This window comes from Podarcis liolepis (genome assembly GCF_965112155.1).
Source record: "Podarcis liolepis genome assembly, chromosome: Z".
Classification (NCBI taxonomy): domain Eukaryota; kingdom Metazoa; phylum Chordata; class Lepidosauria; order Squamata; family Lacertidae; genus Podarcis; species Podarcis liolepis.
In genome coordinates, this window is record NC_139570.1 from 22,108,370 (window position 1) to 22,121,872 (window position 13,503).

Genomic DNA, 13,503 nt, shown 5'->3' on the forward strand with positions numbered 1-13,503 from the left:
TGTGGATTGTTTCCCTACCCACCTCCTCTCTTTCCTACACATTATGGTAAGCACAGGATTTAAGCAGTCTACTTTCTGCCAGAAAAAGCAGCCAACCTGGATCAGGGCTAAGGTGTGTGTGGGGGGGGGGAGAGAGGTTTAACCCTTTCTTCCCTGCAATAATGCCCCATCAAGGGTATACCAGCAATACAGAGCACCATTGGGGGCAATTAGCAGCACACCTCTCTCTCTCTCTCTCTCTCTCTCTCTCTCTCTCTCTCTCTCTCTCTGTGTGTGTGTGTGTGTGTGTGTGTGTGTTCGAGGTGGGATGATTTTCAGTGGGACAATGGTGCAGAGGGTTAGGTGCCCCCAATGCTGCAGTCATTATCTGGATAGTGAGTGATCCTCCATAGATGCTTTCTGCAAAAGCACATAGCTTGACTTTCTGAAAACAAGTAGAAATCTTCCCTTAGAACTACTATGATGTTTTACTAAAGAAGTAAAAATATTTACGCAAATACCTGTCTGGGGGAAAAAAAGCAGGCATCAAGATGAAATTATACGTACCTTGGAACCAGGTGGGGCAGTCAAGCCTAAAAAGGCGTATACCGCATTATTCTCTCTAGCTTCGAAGAAATCGTCATAGTTCTTTCAGATTAAAAAAAAAGCAGAAAGAGAATCAACATTCCAGCAATAACAATCCAGTTAGAATGGCTCATCCAAGGGTCACCAACATGGCACCCTTGGGCACAATAGAGCCCATTGAAGTCTTTCCCTGGCACTTGCAAAAACCATTCTCACACAATGCCCCCTTGGTTGTGAAGATGGTTATTGAAAAGTTTAAGAAGTTGGAAAAGCGACAATCCTTCCCACTTCCTTTTTCAACTCTACGTCCTTTTCAAGATTCAGATTAATTCTACTGGTTCCAATGTTTACACTTTGGAAAACCAAAATGTTTGCGTTAGTGCTTATTTTCTCCCCCCCCCACCTCAAACTCTCTCAGGGAGGGGCTGGGAAGTAATCAGAAGGTGCTCACCCCAGAATCTAAAAAGGCTGGTGAACCCTGGGCTAGTCTTTGAGATATGGTAGGTGGGGGCTCAAGCAGGGAGAAGTGTTCTCTAAGATTAGGTTATGAAGGAGACTGTATCTTGTTCTTCATTAGCAGAATTTGTAGGTGGGGTTGATTGAGTTGCTTCCCCACTTCCTTCAAGAAAGAAATCTCTACTCCTGCCAGTTGCCCTAGGACCACAAAACAAAAATGAGGCATACTCTGGCCTGTGCCATCAGCCAGGGCCCCAAAGGCTGCTGGGAGCTGCAGTCCATGCCTCCTGGAAAAAGCATCATGTTAAACAAGAGACCAACCTGGCTCTTATTGGCCAATAAAGGAGAAACTGCTAGCTTTCCTTTTCCCGCCTCATTCCTTTTTCTTACTTCCTTTTTTATCATGCCTTCAAGAGGCTGTCTTATCTTTTAATATATGTGCAGTGCTTAGAACATTTTGGTGCTTTTAATATTTCCCCTCTAAATTTCTTTCTTGGAACTCAAGGCAACATATATGGACTCCCAAGTCAGTCTCCCAATTTGGACAACGACTAGATCCCAACCCACAGCTTCAGCAAGTTATATCAACTAGCTTTTTGGACCACATCCTGCGATCTTGTAAGAACAGATCAAAGGCCTAACTAGTTCAGTTTTCTGTTCTCACAGCCAGATGCCTCCAGAAAGTTTGTTGGAACCTGCCTGCCTATTAATATCATTTTCATAGATTTAATTCCATGTTCCCTCAATACAGGAAGCAATGCCACCCATTGCTCAAATGAGGGCCTTTGGGGTGATGGCCCCATAGTGGTTGACTTAGTTATATACTGGCATTCAGAAATTGGTACAAAGCCCACATGTCTGGAAAGGCTTTGGGATCATAGGAGCCAACTCCCAGGGGCCAAGGGATCTTCAACCCCCACGCCAAATTAAATATTTGAATGGGCTGCCACCCCCCAAGTTGATGGGCATTGCCCTTTAAATGGCACCCATGCACTGCATCATGTGATTGATTATACGGGGCGGAGCTTACCAAGGGACACCCCCCCCATATTTTATTCAAGTTGGCACCCCTGTTTGGAGTGACAATGAGTTGGATTTATTGATGTATTTCGACATCACAGGATTGCTAGTTTCAATTAGCCTCAGGAGAAAGTTATATTTGTATACTGCCTATGCAAATGTAACCTAGCCAAGATTTTTTTAAAAACTTGGGGTGTGGTTTTTTGGGGATGTGATTGAACAGTTTTTTATTGTAACATATACGCTACTCTTTTATTATTGGTGTTAATATGAAATTGTTCTCGCAATTGTTGATTTTATGATGTATTGCTGTTTTCATTGATAAAAGCTACACACTGCTATTGTAAGTATATTTTTTTGTGGAAAGACGTCATACAAATAAAGTGAAGATGATAACTTTCTGTTTTTTAGGACCCCCCCCCCCTTTTTTTAATTGCTAAGTTGCATTTTTATAAACTACCTTGAGTGTATAAAAAGGCAGGGCAGTTTTCAAAGTGTGTGTGTGTGTGTGTGTGTGTGTGTGAGATAGTAATTATATTCTATTTCCTACCCACCCTTCATGAGAAGAGCTTCCTTGAAAAGTTGTCATATCTAGTGCAGGCTGGGAATCAGAATGTCTGGCAATCGTCTAGCTCCCAAATACAGCATTAAGCTCCAAAATTTCTAACATTAACAATGTATAGCTTGAACATGGTGCCAAGACAGTAGGTCTCAGTATCCATGGCAACAGCAATACATGCATCTTTAAACTCCTACTCTGTTTCTTCCTCCTCCAGGTTCTAAAAGGACTGGATAATTGCCTGCTAGGCCAAGAGGCACAACATCTGATACTTGCAGAAGACACAGATGTTTCCCCCCCCCCCACTGCCCAACTGATACCCTGGAAGATGCCAACAGTGAGCATCTCATTTCTTGCTATCAAGTTGTACTACAGAAATGAGAGGCCATGCATCTTTCCGTAACTTTTCTGCGCTTGTAATGAATCAGTCTTTTAGTGTAGCATGCTCCCCTATTCTCTGGGTAGGCACCTTCACTGTACTGTTTTCAACATCTTCTGAAATCTAAAATCTACCCAATATTTGTTTTTAAAACTGCAAACCAGTTAGAGGATTTCGATTTTTTTTTTTAAATTAGGTGGTGTATAAATCTTTTTTAACCCCCCCCCCAAAAAAACCCCATCAAATCACTATATTATCTTTTGAAGTAGTACTCTTTTTCTTAAAAATGATAATAATCATTTGAATAAAAACATGGGAGGAGATTGATGCTGCAATCCTGTACAGATTTGCCTGGAGTGAATGGAAATTATTTCTGAGTAGGCATTGCACAGGATGACACTGGTAAATCCCAAAGCTTTCTGTGTCTTGAATGATGGAAATCTAAGTTAACTCAAACAGGAAGCCAAAGGCAAAAGGGGAAGCTACACATTTCCACATTTTAGTGGGACTGGATCCAATTTGCACCAGGGAAAGTTCAAGCGTGTACACTGCTTAAGCAAATACAGTATAATGTATTTTGGTAAGGCAGAGTTGCTGTTTTTAAGTGACAGCTGGTGCTCCAACCCCTGGAAGGGAAAGGATAATGAAAAATAGACCACCCAGATACACCATTTCCTTTCAATTATTATTATTAATTAACCATCATCAGTGACACAGAACACATTGCTGGATTCAGTCAGGTTGACTCTATACTGCCAAGTGTGACAGAGGAAACCAGTAATTTCGCAACTGCAGTTGAGAAAATACTAGTGTTTAATGGAGCCAGCAGGAGGTTTTTCAATTCCCCCTGTGATGTAATCAGCCTAGCTCTTTAATGCAAAGCCTCTCCCACCAAAGGTCACAGATCTCGGGCAGGTCACATGGGAGAACCAAAGTGAAGTTAGCCAAGGAGCTGCCATTAAGGGCAAAACATTTTGCATGTCTTCAAGTCACAAAGGCCAGGCACCTAAAGCAGAGTCTCATCTTGTGAGTATCAAGGGAATAACACAGAAAGCTCCAGATCAGCCACAATAAAACAGGAAAAAGGGGTTAGAATTTGAGCATACTGCATGGTTTTTACACACTGGGCAACTTATTACATGGTTTTAACTCCTCAAAAGGTTCTAACTCTTCAAAAGACTCCATCAATAATGTCTCTGAAAATTTTTACATATCATTTGGGAAGACAGGCAAACTAATGCCAGTATACTGGATGAAGCAAAGATCGCCAGTGCCAAATCAATGATTCTTCAATATCAACTTCGTTGGACTGGCCATGTTGTTCAGATGCCTGATTATCATCTTCCAAAGCAACTACTCTATCCCAACTTAAGAATGGAAAGCGAAATACCGGTGGATAACACAAGAGGTTTAAAGACTTTCTCAAGGCAATGTGCTATTTAAAAAAAAGGTAAAGGGACCCCTGACCATTAGGTCCAGTCGTGGCTGACTCTGGGGTTGCACGCTCATCTCGCTTTATTGGCCGAGGGAGCCGGCGTACAGCTTCCGGGTCATGTGGCAAACCAGAGCAGCACACAGAAACGCCGTCTACCTTCCCGCCTGTGTGGTACCTATTTATCTAGTTGAACTTTGATGTGCTTTCGAACTGCTAGGTTGACAGAAGCAGGGACCAAGCAATGGGAACTCACCCCATAGCCGGGATTCGAACTGCTGACCTTCTGATCGGCAAGTCATAGGCTCTGTGGTTTAACCCACAGCGCCACCCGCGTCCCACTAAAAAATGTGCTATAAACACCAACAATTGAGAAAACACTGGACTGCCAGTGCTCCAAATGGAGAACAGCCTTTAACAAAGGTGTTTGAAGACGCTCAAACTCAGGACGAAAGGGAGAAACGTGCTAAGAGGAAGGCACGTTTGGCAAATCCTCACCGTGATCAACTCCTGCCCGGAAACCTATGGCCCCACTGTGGAAGGACGTGTGGATCCAGAATTGGCCTCCACGGTCACTTAGGGACTCACTGTTAAGACCGTGTTCATGGAAGACATGGAAGAATCTTACTTGGCTACAAGTGATCGCCAAAGAAGAAGACATGATTTTAAATTTAATCAAAAAACCTTTGCCGGTCTAGGAAGATTGGCAGGCTTTTAAACCTGTTTGTGTTATATTTGTAACCATTTATATATGAAGCTATGGGACGTGGGTGGCGCTGTGGGTTAAACCACAGAGCCTAGGACTTGCTGATCAGAAGGTTGGCGGTTCAAATCCCCGTGACGGGGTGAGCTTCTGTTGCTCAGTCCTTGCTCCTGCCAACCTAGCAGTTCGAAAGCACGTCAAAGTGCAAGTAGATAAATAGGTACCGCTCCGGCGGGAAGGTAAATGGCGCTTCCGTGCACTGCTCTGGTTCGCCAGAAGTGGCTTAGTCATGCTGTCCACATGACCCGGAAGCTGTACGCCGGCTCCCTCGGCCAATAAAGCAAGATGAGCGCCACAACCCCAGAGTCGGCCATGACTGGACCTAATGGTCAGGGGCCCCTTTTCCTTTACCTTATATATGAAGCTGTTTTATGCTGAGTCAGATCATTGGTCTATGTAGCTCAGCATTGTTTACACTGACTACTAGAGATGCCAGGGAGTGAACCTGCGGCTTTCTGTGTGCAAAGCAGATGCTCTACAACAGAGCTACAGCCCTTTGCCAAACTTTTAATACAAAGTACAAAAAAGGAGGGCAAGAAAAAGAAACTGCTGCCCCCTGTCACAATATTCCCCCCACCCCAAACCGAAATTTGGCTCCTGAAAATTGGATGTTCACTTTTGGACTAGGATGGAGGCTTTCTTCTCAGCCCTAATTTCAAGGCTTGCACAGAATTTTCCACTGTATCCTTCCAAAAGGCAGGTAAGAGAGGCCTGGTTCTCACCCCAAGGTACCGGCCATCATTGAAGATTCGTGGAGGCAAAGGATTCCCACTGGTCGGCCGGCAGTTTTCAGGGATGTTCTCCCGCATCCATTTGCGGTTCTCTTCATTGGCCGCGATGTCCTTCTCCTCATACTCTATCTTGTTGACTTCCAAAAAGCCACACACGTCCTGCTGCTGCTTTTTAATCTGGAACAATATATATATATATATAGGAATCAGGTGGGAATAGAAATTTAGTAATAACAGGATCAAATCTCATGGATCAGAATAAGCTGGGGGGAGGGGGAAGAGAGGTATGTCTTTACAAGACATTCTGAAGCAACTGGTGGGTGATGTTTCATGTGCAACGGAAGGAAGTGCCTCACAATGCAGGGGCAATGGTAGGAAATGCCCATTTTTGGTTTCCCGCCCTGTAATACTCTGTAGTGTTTACCATAAGTAAAATCTCCCCAGGCAATCTAAGTGATTTTGCAAGTCTATACAGAAGGAAAGGCAGTCTTTCAGGTAACCTGGTCTGAAGTCGTTCAGGGCTTTATATATTAATAACAATATATTGAACATGTCCCTGTAACTGATTGTCAGGCAGTGAAGTTCCCTCAGCACAGGTGCAATAATGTACACGACTGGGTGCTACAATCAACATCATGGCCACAAGGTTCTCACCAGCTACACCTTAAGGACCAGACTCAAGGGAAGCCCCCCAAAGAAGGCATTACAGCAGTCCAATTGTGAAGTTATCAGTGCATGAATCCCAGTGGCCAAACTATCCCTGTCCAGGAAAGGGCACATTTGGCATACCAAGCTAAGCCAGTGACCAGCAACCAAATTGCTGTTATGGGTGGGACTAAAAGAAGGTTCTCCAAGGCCAATCATACAGCACAGGCAGGTTTCTACAAATAAACAAAGTGAACTACTCCTGGCCTACAGGAGCATCTAACCATGGTTACTACCATTTCTCACCCAAATCTAACCTACATTATTTATTTACTCGTGACTGGATAATATCCTGGGTTATTGGCATCCATCTGGCTTGAGAGACAATGGAGGACACACTCCTTTACAGAAAGGGCCAAAAGCTCAGTAGTTGAATATCTACTCTGCATGCAAAAGATCCCAGATTCAGTCCCTGGAATCTCCAGGTAGGGACAGGAGAGCGGCTGCCCGTCAGTGTAAACAATGCTGGGCTAGATGGACCAGTGGTCTTACTCAGTATAAAGTCAGATTCCTGTGTTGGTATAATGAAACTGTAGGATTCACACTGCGCATCTGTCCATCTCCAGATAACTCCTGTCACTAGAAAATAAGCTTAAAAAGAGGCTGACTTTAAGCTAACGAGACTACTGTTAAGAAAAGCAGCACTACAAACACTGTGTTACTTCCGATTCAGGCCAGATGCTGGACTCTTCAAGCAGCTTTCCCATATTTGGACAAGTAAAAACACCCAAATCCTCTACTGAGCAGATGTGAGGTCAGAAGATAGGCAGACAAGCTCCAAATATGGTAGCTAAGCTCCTTGGCATGCTGGAGAACAGAGGCTGAAAGGGGAAGCAAGAGGGAGAAATATAAGTTGATTCTCACGTCTGAAGCTTCTGGTAGGATGCTCATTCAGCTACGTACACTGCAGTGACATGAAGGATGAAGGCAGAGGCATGGTCTACACATGCAGCAGAACAGGATGGGGAAATGGACTACACTAATTGAGATTGCAAGTCTGAATGTTGCTCCTTCTTTGCAAACAGAAAACCAGCACAACAGGCAAAGGGCTTGGCTAGAATGACCTCTCTGATGTCCTAGTTTTCTCTCTGCTAGGAGGTATTTGTTGATAGGGCTACAGCCATTCTACCACCTCATTCTGCTGCATGTGTAGAGCAAGCCCAACAGACAATATTGTCTAAGCCAACCTTCACCAACCTCCTAACATGCCTGCACACAATTTCTTGTCACCTATGGCTATCAAGGTAGTGCTATAATGCAAGGTTGCTTTAACCAATCCTCATAGATTATTATTTTTTTGCAGAAAGGAAATACGAATGTACAGGGTCATGCAAGCAAGGGGATGTAACTTGCACTGTCAAAGAACAGACATAGAGGAGAAAATTGAAACAGACTTTTAAAGAGAAAACAGAAACGAAAACCACACCTTTTGACAAGGGTCTGTGTGGATGGCCAGTCTCACCTTGGATACTTTCAAAATTAATTAAACAATCCAGAAATTATTCTGCTCTCTGGAATAAGCTTGCCTCAAGCCAGGAACTGCTCTGTGTTTTACAGAAACACTGTGTAGTCAATACTCTAGCTCACACTCTTCCCTAATTAATAAAGCAGCAAGCCAGCGGTACAGAGCCGAAAATTTTCTGAATTGCTTTCCAGTGCTTTCTGTAGCATAAGCTCATTAGTAACAACAAATAGATGGCAATTACAAATAAAATATTTGGAATGCTTTACAATTTCAAAGGTGTTTTTTTTTTAAGCTTTGCTAAACATGCTAAAATGAGGTCACTCTCTAGAGCATGGGGAAAACCCACATAACAGCCCAGTTCAACTTGCTGTCTGCTTTTTTAAAATGTTTATTTGGCAAAATGTCCTTCCAGTGGGAGTGGGGGAAGGGAGGGCTTTAAGTCTCCGCAAGATCGCTTCTAGAGTGCCAATCAGCTATAGAGCAGGCACAAGACAGAATGATTCTTGAACACTGTCAGACCAACAGCAAGACAGAATGGAAAAAGAATTTATGTCACACAGTGAACTCGGGAATAGTGGTGGGTAAAGGTAAAGGGACCACTGACCATTAGGTCCAGTTGTGGCTGACTCTGGGGTTGCGGCACTCATCTCGCTTTATTGGCCGAGAGAGCCGGCATACAGCTTCCAGGTCATGTGGACAGCATGACTAAGCCGCTTCTGGTGAACCAGAGCAGCGCACGGAAATGCCATTTACCTTCCCGCCGGAGCAGTACCTATTTATCTATTTGCACTTTGACATGCTTTCAAACTGCTAGGTTGGCAGGAGCGGGGACCGAGCAACGGGAGCTCACCCCAACGCGGGGATTCGAACCGCCAACCTTCTGTTCGGCAAGTCCTAGGCTCTGTGGTTTAACCCACAGCGCCACCCACATGCCACAGTGCCAGGTAAGGCAAAAGGCAAGGAGCCCGGCAGTAGGGGGAGTCTCTATTCTCCTACCTACTGAGGGTTACACTGAGGATAAGGGGGAATAAATAAGCTGGCTACCAGTACCGTCTCTTGGACTGGATATAAGACGGCAGGCTGGCACCCCATCTGCCCTAAAAGGATGTGCCCATAGCTCAGGTAAGAGTCACAGAAGTGTGCAGTAACAATAGGGTCTGAAAAGCCAAGAAGCACAATTAAGCTATTTTGGGTAGGCCTATCAGCAGCCCTGTTTCCTGAGGAACACTTAGGAGAGCTGCAGACTGAGAAGCCAGAACAAATAAATTCGCCCCAGCTTTGCCCTCATTTCAGATCAGCGGGGCAGGGTTCAAGATCAAGTGCAGCCAGGTCTCTGCTGGGCCTACTATGCCTAGGGCTAGCTCCATCTGTCCCAGCTACAAGTTATCCTTTGTTCTGCTTGCTTTATATACCTAAATACCATAAACAAACACAGTATCTTGGCACTAATCATCACACATCCATAAAAACAACACAAAGTAATTTAACCTCTGGACAACGATTCACAAATAACTGACGGACTGAGCAAGACACATCAGAAGCAGGCATTTGAAACAAAGTGCTGGCTTGATATTGTATTAATTAGGCAACAAATTCCCCAACCAAGGCACAGATGCACTAAACATCCTGTTTCTTGCAGGAGCAAGGCACCCTTTTCAACTCTGGCTCCGGCCTGGTGGAACTCTCTGCCTCATGAGACCAGGGTCCTGCAGGATCTGATTTCTTTCCTCAGGGCCTGTAAGACAGAGCTTGGAGCCAATTTGATTCCCCCCCTCTCTTTTTTCTTTTCCTTTCTCCTCCTGCGATGAGGCTACATTTTAATGTTTCAATATTTTAATGCTGTATTTTAATTTTGTTTTTAAGTTGTATTCATTCAACTTGTTTTTATTATTGCTTGTTTGCAGCCCTGAGCCCAGCCTTGGCTGGGAAGGGCGGGGTATAAATAAAAATTATTATTATTATTATTAATAGTGCCTCTCTGGCTGAAGACAAAGATTGGCTAGGGATACATGGTACAAGGTAAGCTGGTCCCAGACTGTGTATTAAGAGGAAGAATTTGACTTTGTACCCTATAGACAGCTAGTACAGATCCTATGTTACTCAAAGGAGAATGTCTTCCTGACCCCAACCATCTCACATCCTGCAGCAAAAGAAAACCCACACTTTGGAAACAAATATATGGGTTCATTACCTAACTGACGGTAAGCCCCCTCAGCACCCTCACAGAACTACAATTCCCAAGATTTCATTGGAGAAGGTTAGTTTTCAATATGAGCAGTACCAAAAGGTGTATTTTTAAAAAACAACAACAACCAGGAATGACACTCATTGTTTCTGGCATACTGTACTACTAAGTTGTACAGGGCACCCTTAGTGCCAGCCCACAGGATCTGTCCATTCAAATTGCCTGAACTGCTGTTGATAAAACTCAGAAGAAGAGAGCCGCTTTTCAGTGGAGCGATAACAAGGGAGAGATGGGCTGCTGCCAAGTCAAATTAATTTATCCACAGGGAACTAAGCCAGTCTGGAGGTCCTAACTGCATGTCGTTTTGACATTCCAGAGAACACCAGGAATGCGCATACCATTCCAATTTGAAAGAGCACCCTGCAAAAGTGCCCAGCTGAGAACAACAGTTGTGCTTTCAGAGTCTAAAACGAACACAAAACCAGCCAAGAAGTTAACCTGCATGCCACAAACAAACAAAGCCAAGAACTTTTATTTCTAAAGGGCACAGAATTTCCTTGCATTACTGTAAACGAAATAAAAGGAAACTCTGTAGCAACTGGAATTTGATGTGGCTGCTTGAGTCTAGCTGGGCTTTTCGGCTTTTCACTTTTTGAAAAGGCAACTTTTTCCCCACTTTCTGGAAAAGTCAGGAACCTTTATCAAGCCAAGGCCCCATTCACTTCTGGGAAATCTTCTGGGGGCCACGTGCTTATAGTGTGCAGGGCCAGAGACAGAAGTGAGCAGAGTAACACATGCAAATTTTAGCTTTGTATGGGAGGCTTGGCTTCCTACAGTAGCCTATAAACACTCACAAACCCATCTCTCTCAAGGGAAGCAAGAAGCAGTTCCAGAGTTCAAAGACCCATCCTGCCTGGCAAAGGCACACAAGAAGGATGCAAAGCAGGGCGAGTGAGAGTGTGACCCAGAGAAAGGAGGGGTGGCTGGGGACGATGACCTGGTAAGAATCCCAAAGGCCAGAAAGAGAGATCTAGAGGGCTGAGCTTTTGGAAAATTTTGCTGGCCCGGGTACATGCCTGCTCCTCCCTTCCCATCAGCTTGTATGTTTGTAAATCAAATGAGATAAACATGGCACAAATCTCCAAAACTTCCTCCTTACAAAGAAACTGATCCTGTAAAAATGATGTGGAGCACACAAACAAATCCTCCAGAAGACTAGCCATGTTAGCCTATTGAACTAAAAAAAGATCAACCAAGGAATAAGCCTACAAAGTCATTCAGCTGATACAGTTGCCTCCTTTTGTCCTCAGTGAAACATAAAGGGCTTGGGTTCAGACATAGTTTGTGGAGGACATGAATATACCCAATTTGCCCTTAGGGATTTTTTTGTAAAGCGACCAACCCTTCAGTTAGAGCTGTTGGAAGAGATGGCTCAAACAAGGTAAGTGCATAAAGTGATGGTTATAGACAAGTCATTGTTTAGCTATACAGTGGTACCTCGGGTTACAGGTTACAGGTTACAGACGCTTCAGGTTACAGGCTCCGCTAACCCAGAAATAGTATCTCGGGTTAAGAACTTTGCTTCAGGATGAGAACGGAAATCGCGCCGCGGCAGTGGGAGGCCCCATTAGCTAAAGTGGTACCTCAGGTTAAGAACAGTTTCAGGTTAAGAATGGGCCTCCAGAATGAATTACGTTCTTAACCCGAGGTACCACTGTAGTGTGAACAATATCATAAAGCAAGGGCTGGTGAAACTGAGCCCCTCTGAATGTTGCTTGACTAGAATTCCCAACATCCCCTGTTACTGGTTATGCTGACTAGGGATTGTGGCAGTTGGAGTCCAACACTATCGGGGGGGGGGGTGTCAAAGGCTCCCCACTCCTGCCTGAAAGACTACCAGGTTTACTGCTGCAGAAACTTTTGTTAGCTACAGACTACTTCACCAGTTGCATATTGTGATGCATTAGTAAACAAGCTCGTCTCACAAGAAGTTTGGCAACCTGTAAGTGCCAAACGGTGCCACAAGATTTACAGTATTTACATTTAGAGTTTCCTGAAGGCTACATAAACATAACACCATGGAATATTACAGCTCACTCTTCTTCCTTAAAAAGAACATTAATAAACACAAGCTGGTTTTTTTCCTCTGCCACTGCCATTTCCAGATACTCAGGTTGCACAAACCTTCACAACATTCCACTGAGAGAAGCAAGAGGTAAACTTGCAATAAATCAAGAGACAGCACTCATTGCTGGAAGCAAAATGCCATCTTGGCTTCGACTTTTTTCACTTTCTATTTCAGTAGCAAACCAGAGTCAGAACTGATTCAAAAGCAGAACAAAGGTGCTCTTCAATTATCAACCCTACAGATTAACCTCCTCACCAAATCTATCAATCATTTAATGCTTTAGTTTATTCATCTGCCAAAGAAAACTATTTAAATGCTTGTGGCCAAGTTTTCTCTCTCTTGAATGTGTAGAAGGAAAGACATAGAGCCAGTTCACACCTAATGCTAAACCAAACTATGTCTTCAGGAGAATGCACAAACAAGTGGTCACCGTGCTCCTCCCCCAATCCTCCCGCTGCTGCTGTGCTAAGCCATGATTTGGTTTAGCCTGTCATCTGAACTTGGGTTTATGGTTTGTCTTGCTCCACTGGCAGCAGAAACAGGGCTGAAGAGAAGCAAAGAGACGTCAATCTCTGCCCCAGGAGCCAGTGCTTTTGGGCTAAATCACAGCTTGGCTTAAGGCTCCATTTGAACCAACTTACTATGGTTTGGAGCTCTGTGGAATAGTCTGTGAGAAGGAGCACACATTGTTTGGAAAACAAAAGCAGGCAAGAATTTCTAAACTGTGGTTTGTGTTGTACATTTGGAAGCTGAGTCTGGGTTCTAAGTTATGATTATTGCAATCCATGGTTTAGTGTGATGTCTAAATTGAGACAATGCCACTCAGTGATGCAGAGGCAGGTAGGGATGAGGTTCTGTCACTTATTTAACAATAGGGCAACAAGGCCAGCTCCTGGGGTGCTATTTGCTAATCTTCTGCATGCCAAATAAATAGGCTTTATTCTGAGAGAAACCCATCAAGGAAGGTAGGCAGAAAAAGAGGTAGATTGGCAAGGCATGCATGGATAAAAGGGAGGGCATGGAGGATTTCCAAAGTCCCAAGCAAAATGACACAAAACAGTGAACAAGCTTTTTAGTCCACCAGTAGTCTTCATTAGGCTAGATGTTAAGCAAAGC

At 44.0% G+C, this 13,503-nt stretch overlaps 1 protein-coding gene across 2 annotated transcripts in view; it reads right to left on the reverse strand.

Annotated features, from left to right (window-relative positions):
• SH3BGRL (SH3 domain binding glutamate rich protein like) overlaps positions 1–13,503 on the reverse strand; it is a 42,459-nt gene that overhangs the window by 7,260 nt on the left and 21,696 nt on the right. For both annotated transcript variants that reach the window (XR_014521298.1, XM_083484850.1), the window contains exons 2-3: positions 5,896–6,081; positions 547–627 (exon numbers count right to left, since the gene is read on the reverse strand). Coding sequence is in view for 1 of the 2 variants with exons in the window: in XM_083484850.1 (XP_083340976.1) it covers positions 547–627; positions 5,896–6,081 (267 nt within the window). In the remaining variant the exon portion in view is untranslated. The remainder of the gene's footprint in view (positions 1–546; positions 628–5,895; positions 6,082–13,503) is intronic.